We start from the raw sequence: 14187 nt of genomic DNA on the forward strand, positions 1-14187 counted from the left end.
TTCTTCTTTTAATTGCACGTTGAGTTGTTATTAAGCTTTGTTCTTTTAAAGTTGTGTTCCATGTTTCACTGCCATAGGCTGGAAGGATGTGACTATTGAAAAGATGGGCTCTTATTTCTATATCTATGTTTTGGTGGTGATTGTTGATTTTATTTTGTTGAAGGCTATCCAAGCAGCTCTTTTTCTCCTTGCTATTTCATTTGATATGTCGTTATTCATTTTTATGGACTGTTAATCTTCAACTTTTTCGATGGTGTGGGATTCTAGAGTGATTGTATAATCTTTACAGTATTCGTTTTTCATCCATCTTGTTTTGTCTGAATGTATTTCCAATCCAATTTTTTGGCAGTTTTGGCTTATGTCATTCAGCATTGATTCTAAGAGTTCGAGGGAGAGATATTAATATCACATTGTCAGTGAATAATAGGATATTTAACATTTCACCATCAATGTTTATTCCACCTTTCATGTCAGTTTTTCGAATGATGTTGTATAGTGTAGATGTGAAGAGATTAGGTGATCGCCGTGACGTACTGTGATTGAAAAGATATTTGTTGTGCCTTCTTGGTAGATATCTTTTATGAGCTGGATATATGCTATTTCTACTCTTTGTTCCATTAAAGCTTGGAATACTGTGTTGTGTTCTTTATAAAAAACATAATGCAGTTATGTTTTTTAAAATCTATAAAAAGAAGACAAAGTGGAATCTGGTATTCTCTGCATCTTTCTGTTAGTTGAGTAATAGTGTGAATGTGATCCATTGTTGAAAAGCCTTTTTTGAAACTGGCCTGTTATTTGTAGCTATTTTCGTTGATGGTGGTTTGTATTCTGTTTAGGACACAAACCTCCATCAACAAAATGAGTAAAGATGAGTAAAGGTTCTCATAAAACGATTTTATTATTTTTCCATTTCACCTCTGTTTCCTTGATTGTCTATGAAGGCTGATGGTAGTGGTTGCTTTAGACTTATTTCCTTTTCTACTTTTTTTAAGCTACTGTGGAGCCTAGCTGCTTCTGCCAATTTTGTCATTCTATATATATTATAGTTGTCTTTGATGTTCTGTCTCAGTTGTTTACAGATAATTTTATATTCTAAATGGCCTTTTCCTGTATCTTTCAGTATTCTTCTTTTCTTCAACAGTTCTATCGTTCTTGCTGATAGGTGTTTCCTGGTCTTAGGAGGACGTTCATAGGAGACGCTTTCTTTGCAGTTCAATAAATAGTTATTAAAGTTTGTTAAATCTTCGTCGATGTCGTTTTTTAATTTCCAGTTGGTTTCTTTCACATTTTTTCTAAATTCTTTTGAGTTTATCTATTTATGGTTGGACTGTGCTCATATGCATTCTTCATTTTTTTATGTATTTTGAGGATGGCTCTTATTTGACAGTGGTCTGAATGAATATCGCCGTAGGTTTTTCCAATGACTTCAACAACTTCAACTGCTTATGATAAGGTGGTTAATCCTATATGCAATGTTTGCTATATCTGTAAATTGCACATGCTCTTCTGGCCAAACCTGAGTTTCCAGGAGGAATAAACCCTGCCACCTCCATATGAGACCAGATAACTCACTGTCTGTTGAAAAGCCCTGATAAAGGTTCTTCTAACCTAGATGGGATTCAAACCATTTTCCAAAGGGCATCATTATTATCAATGCTCATTATCATCAATGCTGACCATGTACTCATGATCTGATAATTATTATATGTTTGTTTCCTCAGTTTCAATTCAGGAGAATAGCTAAAATTGTTTATTCACTAAGATAATACAATACATTCAGTTTCTTAACTTTTTTTTCAGTTAAACCTTGATCAAGCAAAATAAAATGGCAACAAAATATTAGTATTACATAATTGGCTAATTTTCAATAAATATGTATCTTAATGTGAATGCTTAGCAATAACCTAATGTAATAACAATAAAATAAAAAAGTTTGGAGTACCTATTCATTTAATTTATTATAGAAAATTGAATTTAAAGATTACTCACAGCTGCTGGTGGTGGAATTACATGCTGATAAACCAACTCTTTATAATGTCCTTCATCTAATATCACATCATATGTGCCTATATATTAAAATGCGTACATTGTAATATTAAATATAAACAAGCTTAGGAGAATTATTTTGATTTAGCAATCATTATTATTTAATTTAGTGAAAAGTATACTGTCAGCATTTAAATTTATACTAATTCATACTGTTTATGCAATGGATGCATCCAAGTATACAATTAAATTTATTAAAATGCACATACTATAATGTTACAATTAAAATTAAAATAATCTGCCACTGTTTTTTTATCCTGTTGATCCAGTAATTAAAATACACTACTTGGAAAGGAGTCAACGAACACCATAATGTGAGGAACAAACAGCCATGGCTCATCTTAATAAGATGTAGGCGCTCCTTTTGCTGCAATCCTACATGGCACACTTTCCACAATCATATGATAGTGATCAATAGGAATTTAGACCATTCTTCCTGAAGGCATGTAATGAGGTCCTGCACTGTTATGGGATAGACGTCCCTTGACCTCACCCGACACTCCAGTTCATCCACAGATGTTCAATAGGATTGAGATCAGGGTTCTGTGGAAGCCAGAAGTGTGCTGACATTTATGTCCACAAACCACACAATCACAGCAGCAGCCTTATGACATTGTGCACTGTCTTGCTGAAAGAGTCAATGACCCATTCCATAGAAATGCTATAAAGTAGCAAACATTGCATTGTCCAAAATATTCAGATGTCTCTCGGAGTTCAATGCTCATAGCATCACACCACTACAACCACCTCTGAATTTCATAGTTGGGGTTATGCACTCTGGTAAGAGATGTTCACTGGGCATCCATCATACCCATCCATCTGCTTGGTAAAGGGTGTAGTGTGATTCGTTGCTTCTTCTACTTTACGTGCTTTTTGTACCAATGAAGATGAAGCTGCATGTTGGTTTGGGTAATGTGGGGCTTGTGTCCCAGTTGACCTTCTGAATTATGCAGTGTAGCCACTGTAAAAACATTTACACCTTCATATTTGTGCATTTCTGTTTGAATATCATCTAGTCCAGCTGACTTTCCATAACTCAGGCATTTGATGGATTTTTCTACTGCAAGCAGTGATATGTACTCCTAATTGCTTAAACATTTGCTACCACAATTGTCATTGCTTATTTCATTTAAATCTTTCAAAGTAACAGCTTATTTAGGATATCTCTGTCTTCAGATTTCATGTCATCTTTTATTCCTCTTTAGCTTCCTGAGTCCACTGTGGAGTTCTGATTTTTTAGATTTCTGCAAGCACTTCACAACATGCCTCTCTGGCTGAATCAATCAATGTTTTCTTCACAGTCTACCGTTAGTCTCCAAAACTTCATTCTTGTTTTCAAACTCTTACATTTTTTAATATACATTTTTTCTATATTTGAGTCACAATTTACCTTCAAAAGCACTCAAATTTGATTCTTTTTTAAAACTTTCTTAAACACTTTTCTTTCCAGTAAGTATTCAATTTTATCCTGCTCAAATTTAAATAGGGATCACTTCCTATTTCAAATCCCTAGTATACTCATGTCTCTTGAACCAGCATGAAGATATCATTATCAACTATAACTCCCTATCTGAATTTGTGCAATTTTTTTTTTATGTTAGAACATGGTGTTAGTGATTATCAGTCCATTATTATTTGTTTTGCTATTTTTTTTTAATTTTTCCAAAACATGTCTGGTATTAATTTCCTGCTCTGCTGTTTAGATCTTTGACAAGGATTGTCTTTTCTGTCTTCTTTATGTCTGCTCTTTAATGACAAAAAAAAAAAAAAATTCTCCACTTCTCTTTTAATAGATACATCTGACGGACTATAAGTCTCATTGTCCAATTTCCCATTTTGATGTTTGCCCACATTACTCTACTTGAAATTGAGTGCAATTAAAGGAGTTTAATTTCATGTTTAGTGTACTACAGCTACCCTGATCATTAATGCATAAATATAACATCTCATAGTTGTTATATTGCTTTTCACATTTAGAATCTCACCTGGTTTACTTTTGTATACTAATAAATAATACAATATTTATTATTATAGTAACTTTGATGTTTTTGTGTAGAGTTTTATATTTTACTTCTCCTTTACCGTTGTTTTATGATTTTAACATGGCAAAAATGCATAGTTGTTTTTGAAATGTGTTACAGAAGGCTGCTGAGGATATCATATACTGAAATGTGGTCAAATGGATGGGAGCTAAAAAAGAATTGGCAGTACTTTAAGGTATTGACAGAAGAAAGCAGAAATACTTTGTACACATTGAAAGGATGTAAGGAGGACTTCTCAAGCCAGTAACAGAAGGTAAAGTTCCTGAAAAAAGAGAAAGGGGTAGACTTTCAATAAGATGGATGGTGTGTCTGGAGTGACCGACCTTCAAAGAGTTGACGTCTCCAGAAAGGAATACGACAGGACCACCTGGTGAGGAGTGGTGTGGAACATTACCAAGGAAAGAAGTGATCATATGGCATCTGATTGATGTCCAATGAGCTGATGGATGAAAAAATGCAAAATGTTAAAATAAAGAAAGTTTCACCTTTAATACCATTAATGGTTGAGACTAAATATTTGATAATCTCTCTCCATTTTGTCTGGCTTGTATCTTAGATATAAACCGTGACTTACAGACTTGAAACAAAAGCTGTCATTAATGGATGATCCCTCCTTTTCTACCATTCAATTATTTATTGAAAAATTTCTTTAGCATAACATCTCTTTTTTTTATAAATGATCCATACAGAATGACTCAAATTCAAACAGATAATGCTCATTAGGTGCATCAAAATAACTTTGATTCATTTAAACTCATGGTGAAAGACTTATTAAATGCACACATGGAACAAATTAACAAAAAATTCGAGGAGTATGAACATTACATACAGTTCAATAACGAGACCTCTGAAGAAATGTTAGGAACTGTGCGAGAAATAAAGACGAAATTAACGGTAGCGATAGAAATGCAAGAAACACTCCAACATGAAAATCAAGAATTGCGGAAAGAAGTAAACACACTCAAGTGTCAAATGGAACACATGCTACAAAAAGAAAGAAATAAAGAACTTCAAATTGAGGGAATAACAAAAGAAAATACAGAAGCCTTAAGCAACATAATGCAACTGATCGGCAGCAAAATTGGAATTCAAATCGCAACCACAGATATCACCTATATCAACCGAGGCCCACAAAAAAATAAAGATAGACTGCCACCAATCGTCGCTCGTTTTACCAACAGAAATCTGAGAGGCTCCATTCTTACAGCAAGCAAGAAAACAAGGCCGACAACAACGATCCTAAATGATAAGAAACTCCCAACACCAATCTATATAACAGAACACTGGACTCCATACTTCAAAAATCTTCTATACCAAGCAAGGAAGACAAAAACAGAGAAAAACTACAAGTTCCTGTGGACAAAGAATTCCCAGATATTTTTGAGAAAGAATGAAAACACTCGAGTATACATAATTACAAGTGAATCCGACTTACACAGCCTACCAATATAAAAAACTACCTCTTTACATCCTTAAGAATAAGATTAGAACTCATTTAAAAACTATATAATGGAGATCTCAAACATAGGCGAACATATCCAGTCAGACAACATAAACTTCAAGGTCTTTGACTCTTTGAAGAAATGGTCAGACAACATTTCCACCAACACCAACTTCATAATCATACACACAAACATAAGAAGTATAAAAAAACACTGGCTTACATTGATAACACAGCTCAATTATACCATGATAAACATAGATGCGCTAATACTGACCGAAGTTGCAATAAACGACACAGAAATTTACGCATAAAACACAAAAAATTATCAAACCTACAACTTATGCAGACCAAACAAAAGAGGAGGTGGTATTGTGGCATTTATCAAAGAAAAATACAATGTGACAGAAAAACAAACTTACTTCGAACATGCAGAAACACTAATTTTGGAACTCACAAATAGCCACAATAGTATCAAATACACAATAAACACAATATACAGACCCCCAGATAATAATCCACTCAGTTTTCTTCACGAGTTAGAAACATGGCTAAGCGGCATCGAACCGCGTACAACACACAGGCTCATCCTAATAGGAGACATTAACATAAATACTCTTGACCATGCTTCTTCAACCACTAACACATATCTTGATATACTAAGTCAGTACAACATAAATCCTACCATTAACTCCCCAACAAGAGAAGAAATACTCAATAACTCACTAACACAATCATGCATTGATCACATCAATATACAGGCTCCCATCCATACATATACATCATCAGTAATTACATAAAAATTGCCGATCACTACTTTGTCTCAACTTCGTTTTATTACATTTCCTACCCCCCCCCTCCCCACCACCACAAAAGTCAACAAAACTTGATCATACTAAAGAGCATTGTCGATAACCAAGCAAAAAATACAGACTGGAATTCCCTACTTAAAATAAACGATCCTGTAACATTATACGAGAATTTTCAACTAAAGTTCACAGAAATATACAAAAAGCAACAAACCTACACAAACGAGGTGACAAACAGATAACAATCCATGGATAAATGACGACATACTAAATACTATTACTGAAATATAAAATCTATGGAAAAAACTTAAAAGTCACCCAGTAACACACATTTACAAACCTTATACAAAAACACAAAAAATAAACTAACAACAAAAATTCGTAGGGCAAAACGACGCTACTACTTCCAAAAATTCATGGTATATAATGACAACATTAAGCAAACATGGGCTACACTCAACGAATTAGTAACCCGAAAAAAGAAAACTTCGGCACAAGATTTTATTGCAAAAAGCTTCGGTCAGGACACAAATCAAGAGGAACTAGCAGACTCATTCAACCATGCTTTCACAAACAACATCACACAACTCAAAAAAGACAAACTACCAACGATCAACAAAAAACTACCAACACAAAGTCAACAACAAACGATGTATTTTCCACCCATAACAAAACAGGAACTGAAAGAAGCACTCTTAAAACTAAAACCAAAGACCACTCCAGGAATAGATAAAATAAGACTCACAGACCTTATAACACACTTTGAACAAATAAATCCAATACTTTTGAAACTTGTGAACATAATATTCGACACAGGCATTATTCCACAACAACTAAAAACTGCAGTAATTACGCCAATATACAAACACGGCAAAGAAACGATACTCAGAACTAAGACCAATAGCTACACTACCAGTCATCTCAAAAATTCTAGAAAAAATAACACACACCAGACTACAGAACTATTTACAGAAGTACAACATCATCTCACAAAACCAATACGGCTTTCAGAAAACAAAAGGCACCATTACTTTATTAGAAGACATCGCCGACACAATAAACAAAGCTCTCAACAGAAACAAGTACGCCATCCTTATACTGCTGGACCTAACCAAAGCTTTTGACATGCTTGAACATGACATACTACTCACCAAACTATACTCAATAAGTATAAGAGGAACACTGCATACATGGTTCAAGAACTACCTCTCAAACAGAACACAAGTAACAAAAATAGGTACATGTCACAGTCGGAGTATACAAGTAAAACACAGTGTACTTCAAGGCCATATTATCACCCACTCTATTCAACATATACATTAACGATGTTCATAACATATCCATAAGAAGTCAAATATTTCAATACAAAGATGACACTGCACTACTAGCAATCCACACAGACATTAACACAGCTCTCTGCAAAGCACAACAAGACCTAAACGAAATCACAGTATACTTCCACCAAAATGCAATTCTAATCAACGGCACCAAAACACAGATGTTGATAATACACAACCCAAGAATCATACGCCCCCGCATCACTATCGATACATTGTCACGCATACCGCTGCATGAACAACAAAAATACCTGCCACTGTTCCGAAATCAAACCTGTAACACACGGAAAATACCTCAGTCTCTATATAGATTCCCACCTTAAATGGACAAAACATATAGAATACCTACACACCAAACTCCAGATCATCGCAGCAAAACTCTTCCAAGTTAAAGACATCATTCCACCCAACATAAAAAAACTCCTATATCACGGTATCTGCGAATCCCTACTCAGATACGGAATAACAGTCTATGAAATACATCAAACAGCCACCTAACAAAATTAGAAACACTACACAGGAAAATCGTGTCAACAGTGATCTGGACACCTTACACGCAACAACCAATATCCGACAAGCACATGGCGATACACAGAATTCTGAGCATTAAAAACCTGAAACACTACGTGACATTAACAAGGAATTACTTCAACATCATCTATTGAAACAACAGAGACATATCGTATAACACGACCTACAGCAACTCTCTACATCCCCACACCCTTCAACAACTCATACGGTTCTTTTGTGAGATCACATCAGATACCCACACAACTCAACAACCTACTAAGAAAGTTAAAACACGTAGATAAGTACAGAACATTGAAAAAACGAACTCTGGAAAATATACCAACAAAGTTAAGAAACCATTAACACTAATATACACATTAAAGCACTAGCATCCAATGCCTACATCCCATACATAAACAGTAGCAACAACACAAATAGTGAAGTCTAAATCCCACTCTCTTCATAAAAGCTAACCCAAGCTTCGAAGTAGGTGGGATTAACTTGCCTCACTCATCTACAAGTAATCCTTATAAGCAAATGCAGAAATTTGTATGTATAATCATTCTTCCTCAAACTTAAAAAAATAAAATAAAATAAAATAAAAAATAAATAAAAAAATAAAAAATTATACAAAAAAATTCTGTATAATCTTCATTGTTATCATTAGAAGAACATGTGTTGTAAATACATAATATAAAGGCAAAAAAGTATTATTAAAAATTTTAATTGAAATCCAATGTAGGAATTGCAGCACTTAGTGCTGAACTCTGTAAAATTATAAGATGCAATGTCACACAAGATGTTGTATGTATAAATATTTTATTGTATGTATAAATATTTTATTGTATGTATAAATATTTTAGCCATCAATAAAATATATTTAAAAAAAAAAAATGGCTACTGACTGAAGACAACATGGAAGGTATGAATCATAACATTATAGATTATCATTAATTAAATATATGTAGGGCAAATAGTAGAGTAGCAGACATATACATTTTTGTTGTATATTACTATTTCTCATGAGTGGAACAATGTAGGCATGCTGTATTTGTGCACAGCATAAAAGTACCAATTTATGCTTTTCATAATATTTTCAAGTAACTAATATTTTCAATTTATAGTTGTTTAATTTTTGAAAAGCATAAGTTGGGACTTTTATGCTGTGAACAAAACAACAGAAAGCACCAGAAAGATGGTCAGCTCTCTCTCTCTCCAAAGGAAATAGATAGTAGTAGTAGTAGTATTCTATTATTGCATTAAAAAATGGGGAGCCAATTTCAACCTGTTTCTTTTGTCTCTACTTTTATGGAAATAAGAAACAGGACAAAATTAGTTTTAGTTAAACATACTTAACAATCATATTTTACTGATTTTGAATACTTTTCTGGAATAGACAAAATTTTTAAATAGCAATCCTTTCTAAGAAAGTTTAGAAATGTGTAGTAAATTAGTATTGTGGAATTCAAAGATTAGATATGACAAGAACCCCTGCTATTAGCACTGTATTACAAATCATATACCATATAAATGCATTTTTCTCATAATGATCTCTTTTTTTGTATATATTAAGAACTATAACAACTGATAATGGTTGCATTCCATAGGCATTCTTTAGGAATTATTTATAAATTAAATCACATTATTCAGGAAGGTCACAATTCTGAATTATGAGAGCCATGAAATTTTAAATCTGTAAATTTTTGCAGATTTTCTGAACCTTCCCCAAATGAAATACTGTACATGTTATATTTATTGTTTTTTTTTATGCTGAAAAATAATTTAAGCAACAAAATATCAATATAATTTTTGTTTCAATATTACATGCAAGCATATGTGTGTGTACGCACGTGCACACACACACACTAAGAAAGTACCTTTTGTAGCTTTTGTTAATGAACGACACACCCTTAATTCTGCAGCCAGTCCAATAACTGAACACCGAATATTATTTCCTTTCAGGGCCTAAAAATAAAGTACATTCACTCTTACTGTAAAGCAGGTTTTGTACTTTTAAGTTTATTTTGCTATAAAAATATAACATACTACACAATAAATAACATAGACAACTATGCAATTATTTATCAAAGTTGAACTAAAAAGGTATGTGTCGGAGGAAGAACTGGTATAGGAAAGAATAAGAAACCAGTGATTATATTATTATTATTATCTGAGACCTCCAGGAAATCAAGGATTCATCAAGAGGGGCTGTAAATTACCCAACCCAGCTATCATACCTTTCCTTAAGTTCATTTACACTAGATGCACTCACTATCCCTATGGGTAAATTATTTCACTCACTGCTCTCTCAGAAAAAAACCTAGCTCTTACCCCTTTCTTGACTGAGAACAACCTTAACTTCCATGGATGCCCTGATGTTCTCTCCCTGTCTTCCATATAACTAAAAATTTCATCATTTGAAATGCTATAACACCCATTCAAACGTTTATAGACCTCTATCATATTAAGCCTCTTTCTCCTGTTAACCAGTCTGCAATCCACATACTCGAATTCTGTCCTCATAATCTAAATCCTAAAATTCGGATATAATCTTTGTAACTCTTCTTTGCACCCTTTCCACAGCTTCTTTATCCCCTTGGAACCCGGGAGACCAAATCTGCACACAGTAATCCAGGTGTGGTCTTATCAAAGCCTTATAAAGAGGCAAAATTACTTCCTTATCCTTACATGTCAAGGTTTGCTTCAACGTAGCAATTATCCTCTGAGTTGTATTTGCAACTTTTGCTATGTGAACTTTGAATTAAATTCTTATACACCAAGATCCCTTGCCTCTTCAGTTTCTTGTAGCATGACCCCCACTAATATAATATGCCACTGGAACTCCAATCATGCCAAAGTGCATAACTTTACACTTACTAACATTAAATTAATAGCCATTTTCATTTTCCCAGATTTCCAGTCTATTCAAATCATTTTGTAATTGCTGAATATCAGTAGTATCTGATTGCCCTGCCTATCTTCGCATCATCAGCAAACAATTGCACATCTGATGATAGATCCTGCTTGATGTCATTAATGTATAGATTGAACAATAATGGCCCAAGGACTGAACCCTGAGGTACACCACTGGTCACCTTAAATCTGGCAGATTCACACCCACTGTATACCACTGTTTGATATCTGTCTGCCAACCATCCCCTGATCCAAGTCAATAGATTATATTCCAATCCCATATTCTCCAGTTTATTAGTGGTATCCTATCAAATGTCTTAAAAAAAAACCAACATTATCATAGTGTATCCATTCCCTTTACGCAACTAGGCCGTAACATTGTTATAAAATATGAGCATATTGCTAAAACATGACCTTCCTTTAGTAAACCCATGCTGTCCCCCGCAGAGTACAGAATGAGTTCTTATCAACTTCTCTAAAATCTTCACTACCACACCAGAGATACTAATAGGGCGGTAGTTAGACACATCAGTTTTTGCACCACCGTTATGCAATGGAACTATCATACATTCCTTCCATTCCTGTGGTATCATTCCTGAGCTGAGACTCAAGTTATACAAATGTGTGAAAGGGATCTAGCCAATTCAGCTAGGAGATGAAATTATAGGAGATGAAAAGTTTAGTAACAGGTCTATAGGATCATAATTCTTTTCCAGTATTATGACTTTAGACTTTATGATTTGTTAATTGATTTTCAAGACCTAATCTTCATTATTATCTGAGACTTCCAGGGAATCGAGGACTCATCGAGGGAAGTTATACACACCCATAACAGCTGTCATACTTTTTCTTAAATTCATTCATATTAGATGAATTCACCACTTCAACAGGCAAACTATCCTACTAACTCTCACTCTCAATAAAAAAAAAAAAACTTTTTTATTGATTTATCAATTATAAACAGAATCTTCAAGATACATGACTCAAAGAACAGAAAATTTATGATATAAACTAATGCAGCAAGAAATAATAAAATTACCTCAATTGTAGAATAAATATCACCAGGATCACAAGTTGTTAAACTGCCAAGGATTACTAAAATCTCTCTACTTGTGTGACTTGGCATATACCTAGGAGCACAAACAGATATAAAGACAGCACATTCCTGTTTAACAGTTATTACTTTGAAACTAAATAGACAGAAAATATTACTTAATTTTAAATTCTAAAATATATAAAGCTGTTTAAATAATAAAAATGAATTTATTAAAAATTGCTTATTTTTGAAACCTTTCGTATAATTAATTAATACAGTATACTAAACAACACTGTATGAATTCCTCTGCATGACTCAGTCATACAAAAAAACACATTATATGCACAAAGTATTAATATATCTTTTACTCCACCAAAGTAAGTTTTTATTCACTGCATTTCCTGATTCCATCAACCATTTACAACTTAATAATGAATTGTACAAATGCTCATGAGCAAACATAAAAGATGTTCTAATAACTATAATTTTTATGCAATCGAAGCAACTGTCCTCTACACTATGTTACATGAATGGGAAATGATGAGCTGTAACATAAAAGGACCTTAGCTAGTGCTAATCAGGCCTAATAACTGGTATCGAGTGTGTCAAGGGTACAGTATTTTTAGGAAGAAAGAGAGGAAAGGAGAGGAGGAAGCATGCTGCTAATAATATCGGATGATTTGAATCCAGTTAGAGTTGAAACCTATGTAAATGAAACCTCCTGCTTTTTTGAAGTTAGTTCATTAAGAACATCATTATTTCATTAAGTCATTTTTTGCAAGATATTAACATGATACTACATAATTTTTTATAAAGAAAGGTATATTGTACCCTATAAGGACTAAGAGATTTTTTATTACATTTTTATAAAATACATTATTATTTTTTATAATGTATTTTATAAAATACATTCTCATACCATTCTCATTATCAATTTCCTGATATGCATCCTCAAGGAGCATATAGGATACTATGACAGTAGAGCAAGATAATCTTACATTGTTATTTATGTCCAATCACCAATTTTTCTCCAAATTAGTCTATCAGTTGTAAGCACTCCAATATTGTCAAATATTGTCTGGTGTTATTTTATTATTTACAATAATAATATTTATTATTTTTTAAAAATTAATTTTGGTATGTTTTATTTATTTTTTCATAATCCAGAAACCCCACTCTAGAGAATAAAAATGGAACTTTTTCAAGCCACATTTGGCTTTTCACACTGGTTGACGAAATTCATCTTCTACCACAAATATCGATGCTCATCATGGCAGAATGCAAGCTACTTGACGAACCAGGCCAGCAAATACTTATATCTTTACAAAAATGTTTATGCAAAGTATAATTTTTTAAATATTAATTTTTAAAACGATTACTTTTAAAATGATTCAGTTCAGTTTGACTCTTACTGAAGATGTACATCTTCAGTAAGAATGAAAATGAACTGAATTTTTTCCATTTTATTGGCTATCATCTTGGCTTATAACATTTCTTTTATGATATTGCTGTTAAATGGTAATTAACATGAAAATTCTTTGTAAAAATTATGGCATTTTAAATATCTCATTAAAAGAATGAAATATTATATCTATTGTTACATTACACATATTTATACAATAGGTTTCATTTGAATTTTGCTGTGTGTTATGAAACCAATTTCTCCAGTAATTTTTTTTTTGCATTCCAATTGATGTTTCTGATTTCTAAGCCTTCATATGCCATTACAGATTTTGATGCTTCAGAAGGACATGTTCAAAAATTTCTTGACATTTCTGATAATTCAGAAATTCATCATCAACAAATTCCTGATGTACCCTCAAAATGGTGTACAGGATATATAGTACTATATGAAAAACTTACATCACCACTAACTTCCTATCTATAATTTGCTTCCAAATCAATCTGTTACCTGTCAAGGTTCCAACATTATCAGAACATATATTTCTGTCTTCTAAGGCACTTTTTATTGTATCAATCCACTTATATCTTGGTCTTCTGCCAGGTCTTTTTCCTGCCAACCTGGCAGAGAACGCTTGTTTTGCTAATCTTT

At 33.1% G+C, this 14187-nt stretch overlaps 1 protein-coding gene across 1 annotated transcript in view; it reads right to left on the reverse strand.

Annotated features, from left to right (window-relative positions):
• Window positions 1–14187, reverse strand: part of Ssl1 (general transcription factor IIH subunit 2 Ssl1) — a 116606-nt gene that overhangs the window by 68062 nt on the left and 34357 nt on the right. Inside the window, exons 6-8 of the mRNA XM_090415723.1 lie at window positions 12138–12228; window positions 10063–10150; window positions 1990–2066 (exon numbers count right to left, since the gene is read on the reverse strand). Of these exons, the coding sequence (XP_090271849.1) occupies window positions 1990–2066; window positions 10063–10150; window positions 12138–12228 (256 nt within the window). The remainder of the gene's footprint in view (window positions 1–1989; window positions 2067–10062; window positions 10151–12137; window positions 12229–14187) is intronic.

Source organism: Typopeltis vanoorti, chromosome 3 (genome assembly GCF_054136105.1).
Source record: "Typopeltis vanoorti isolate ZY-2024b chromosome 3, IOZ_Tvanoo_1.0, whole genome shotgun sequence".
Taxonomy (NCBI): Eukaryota; Metazoa; Arthropoda; class Arachnida; order Uropygi; family Thelyphonidae; genus Typopeltis; species Typopeltis vanoorti.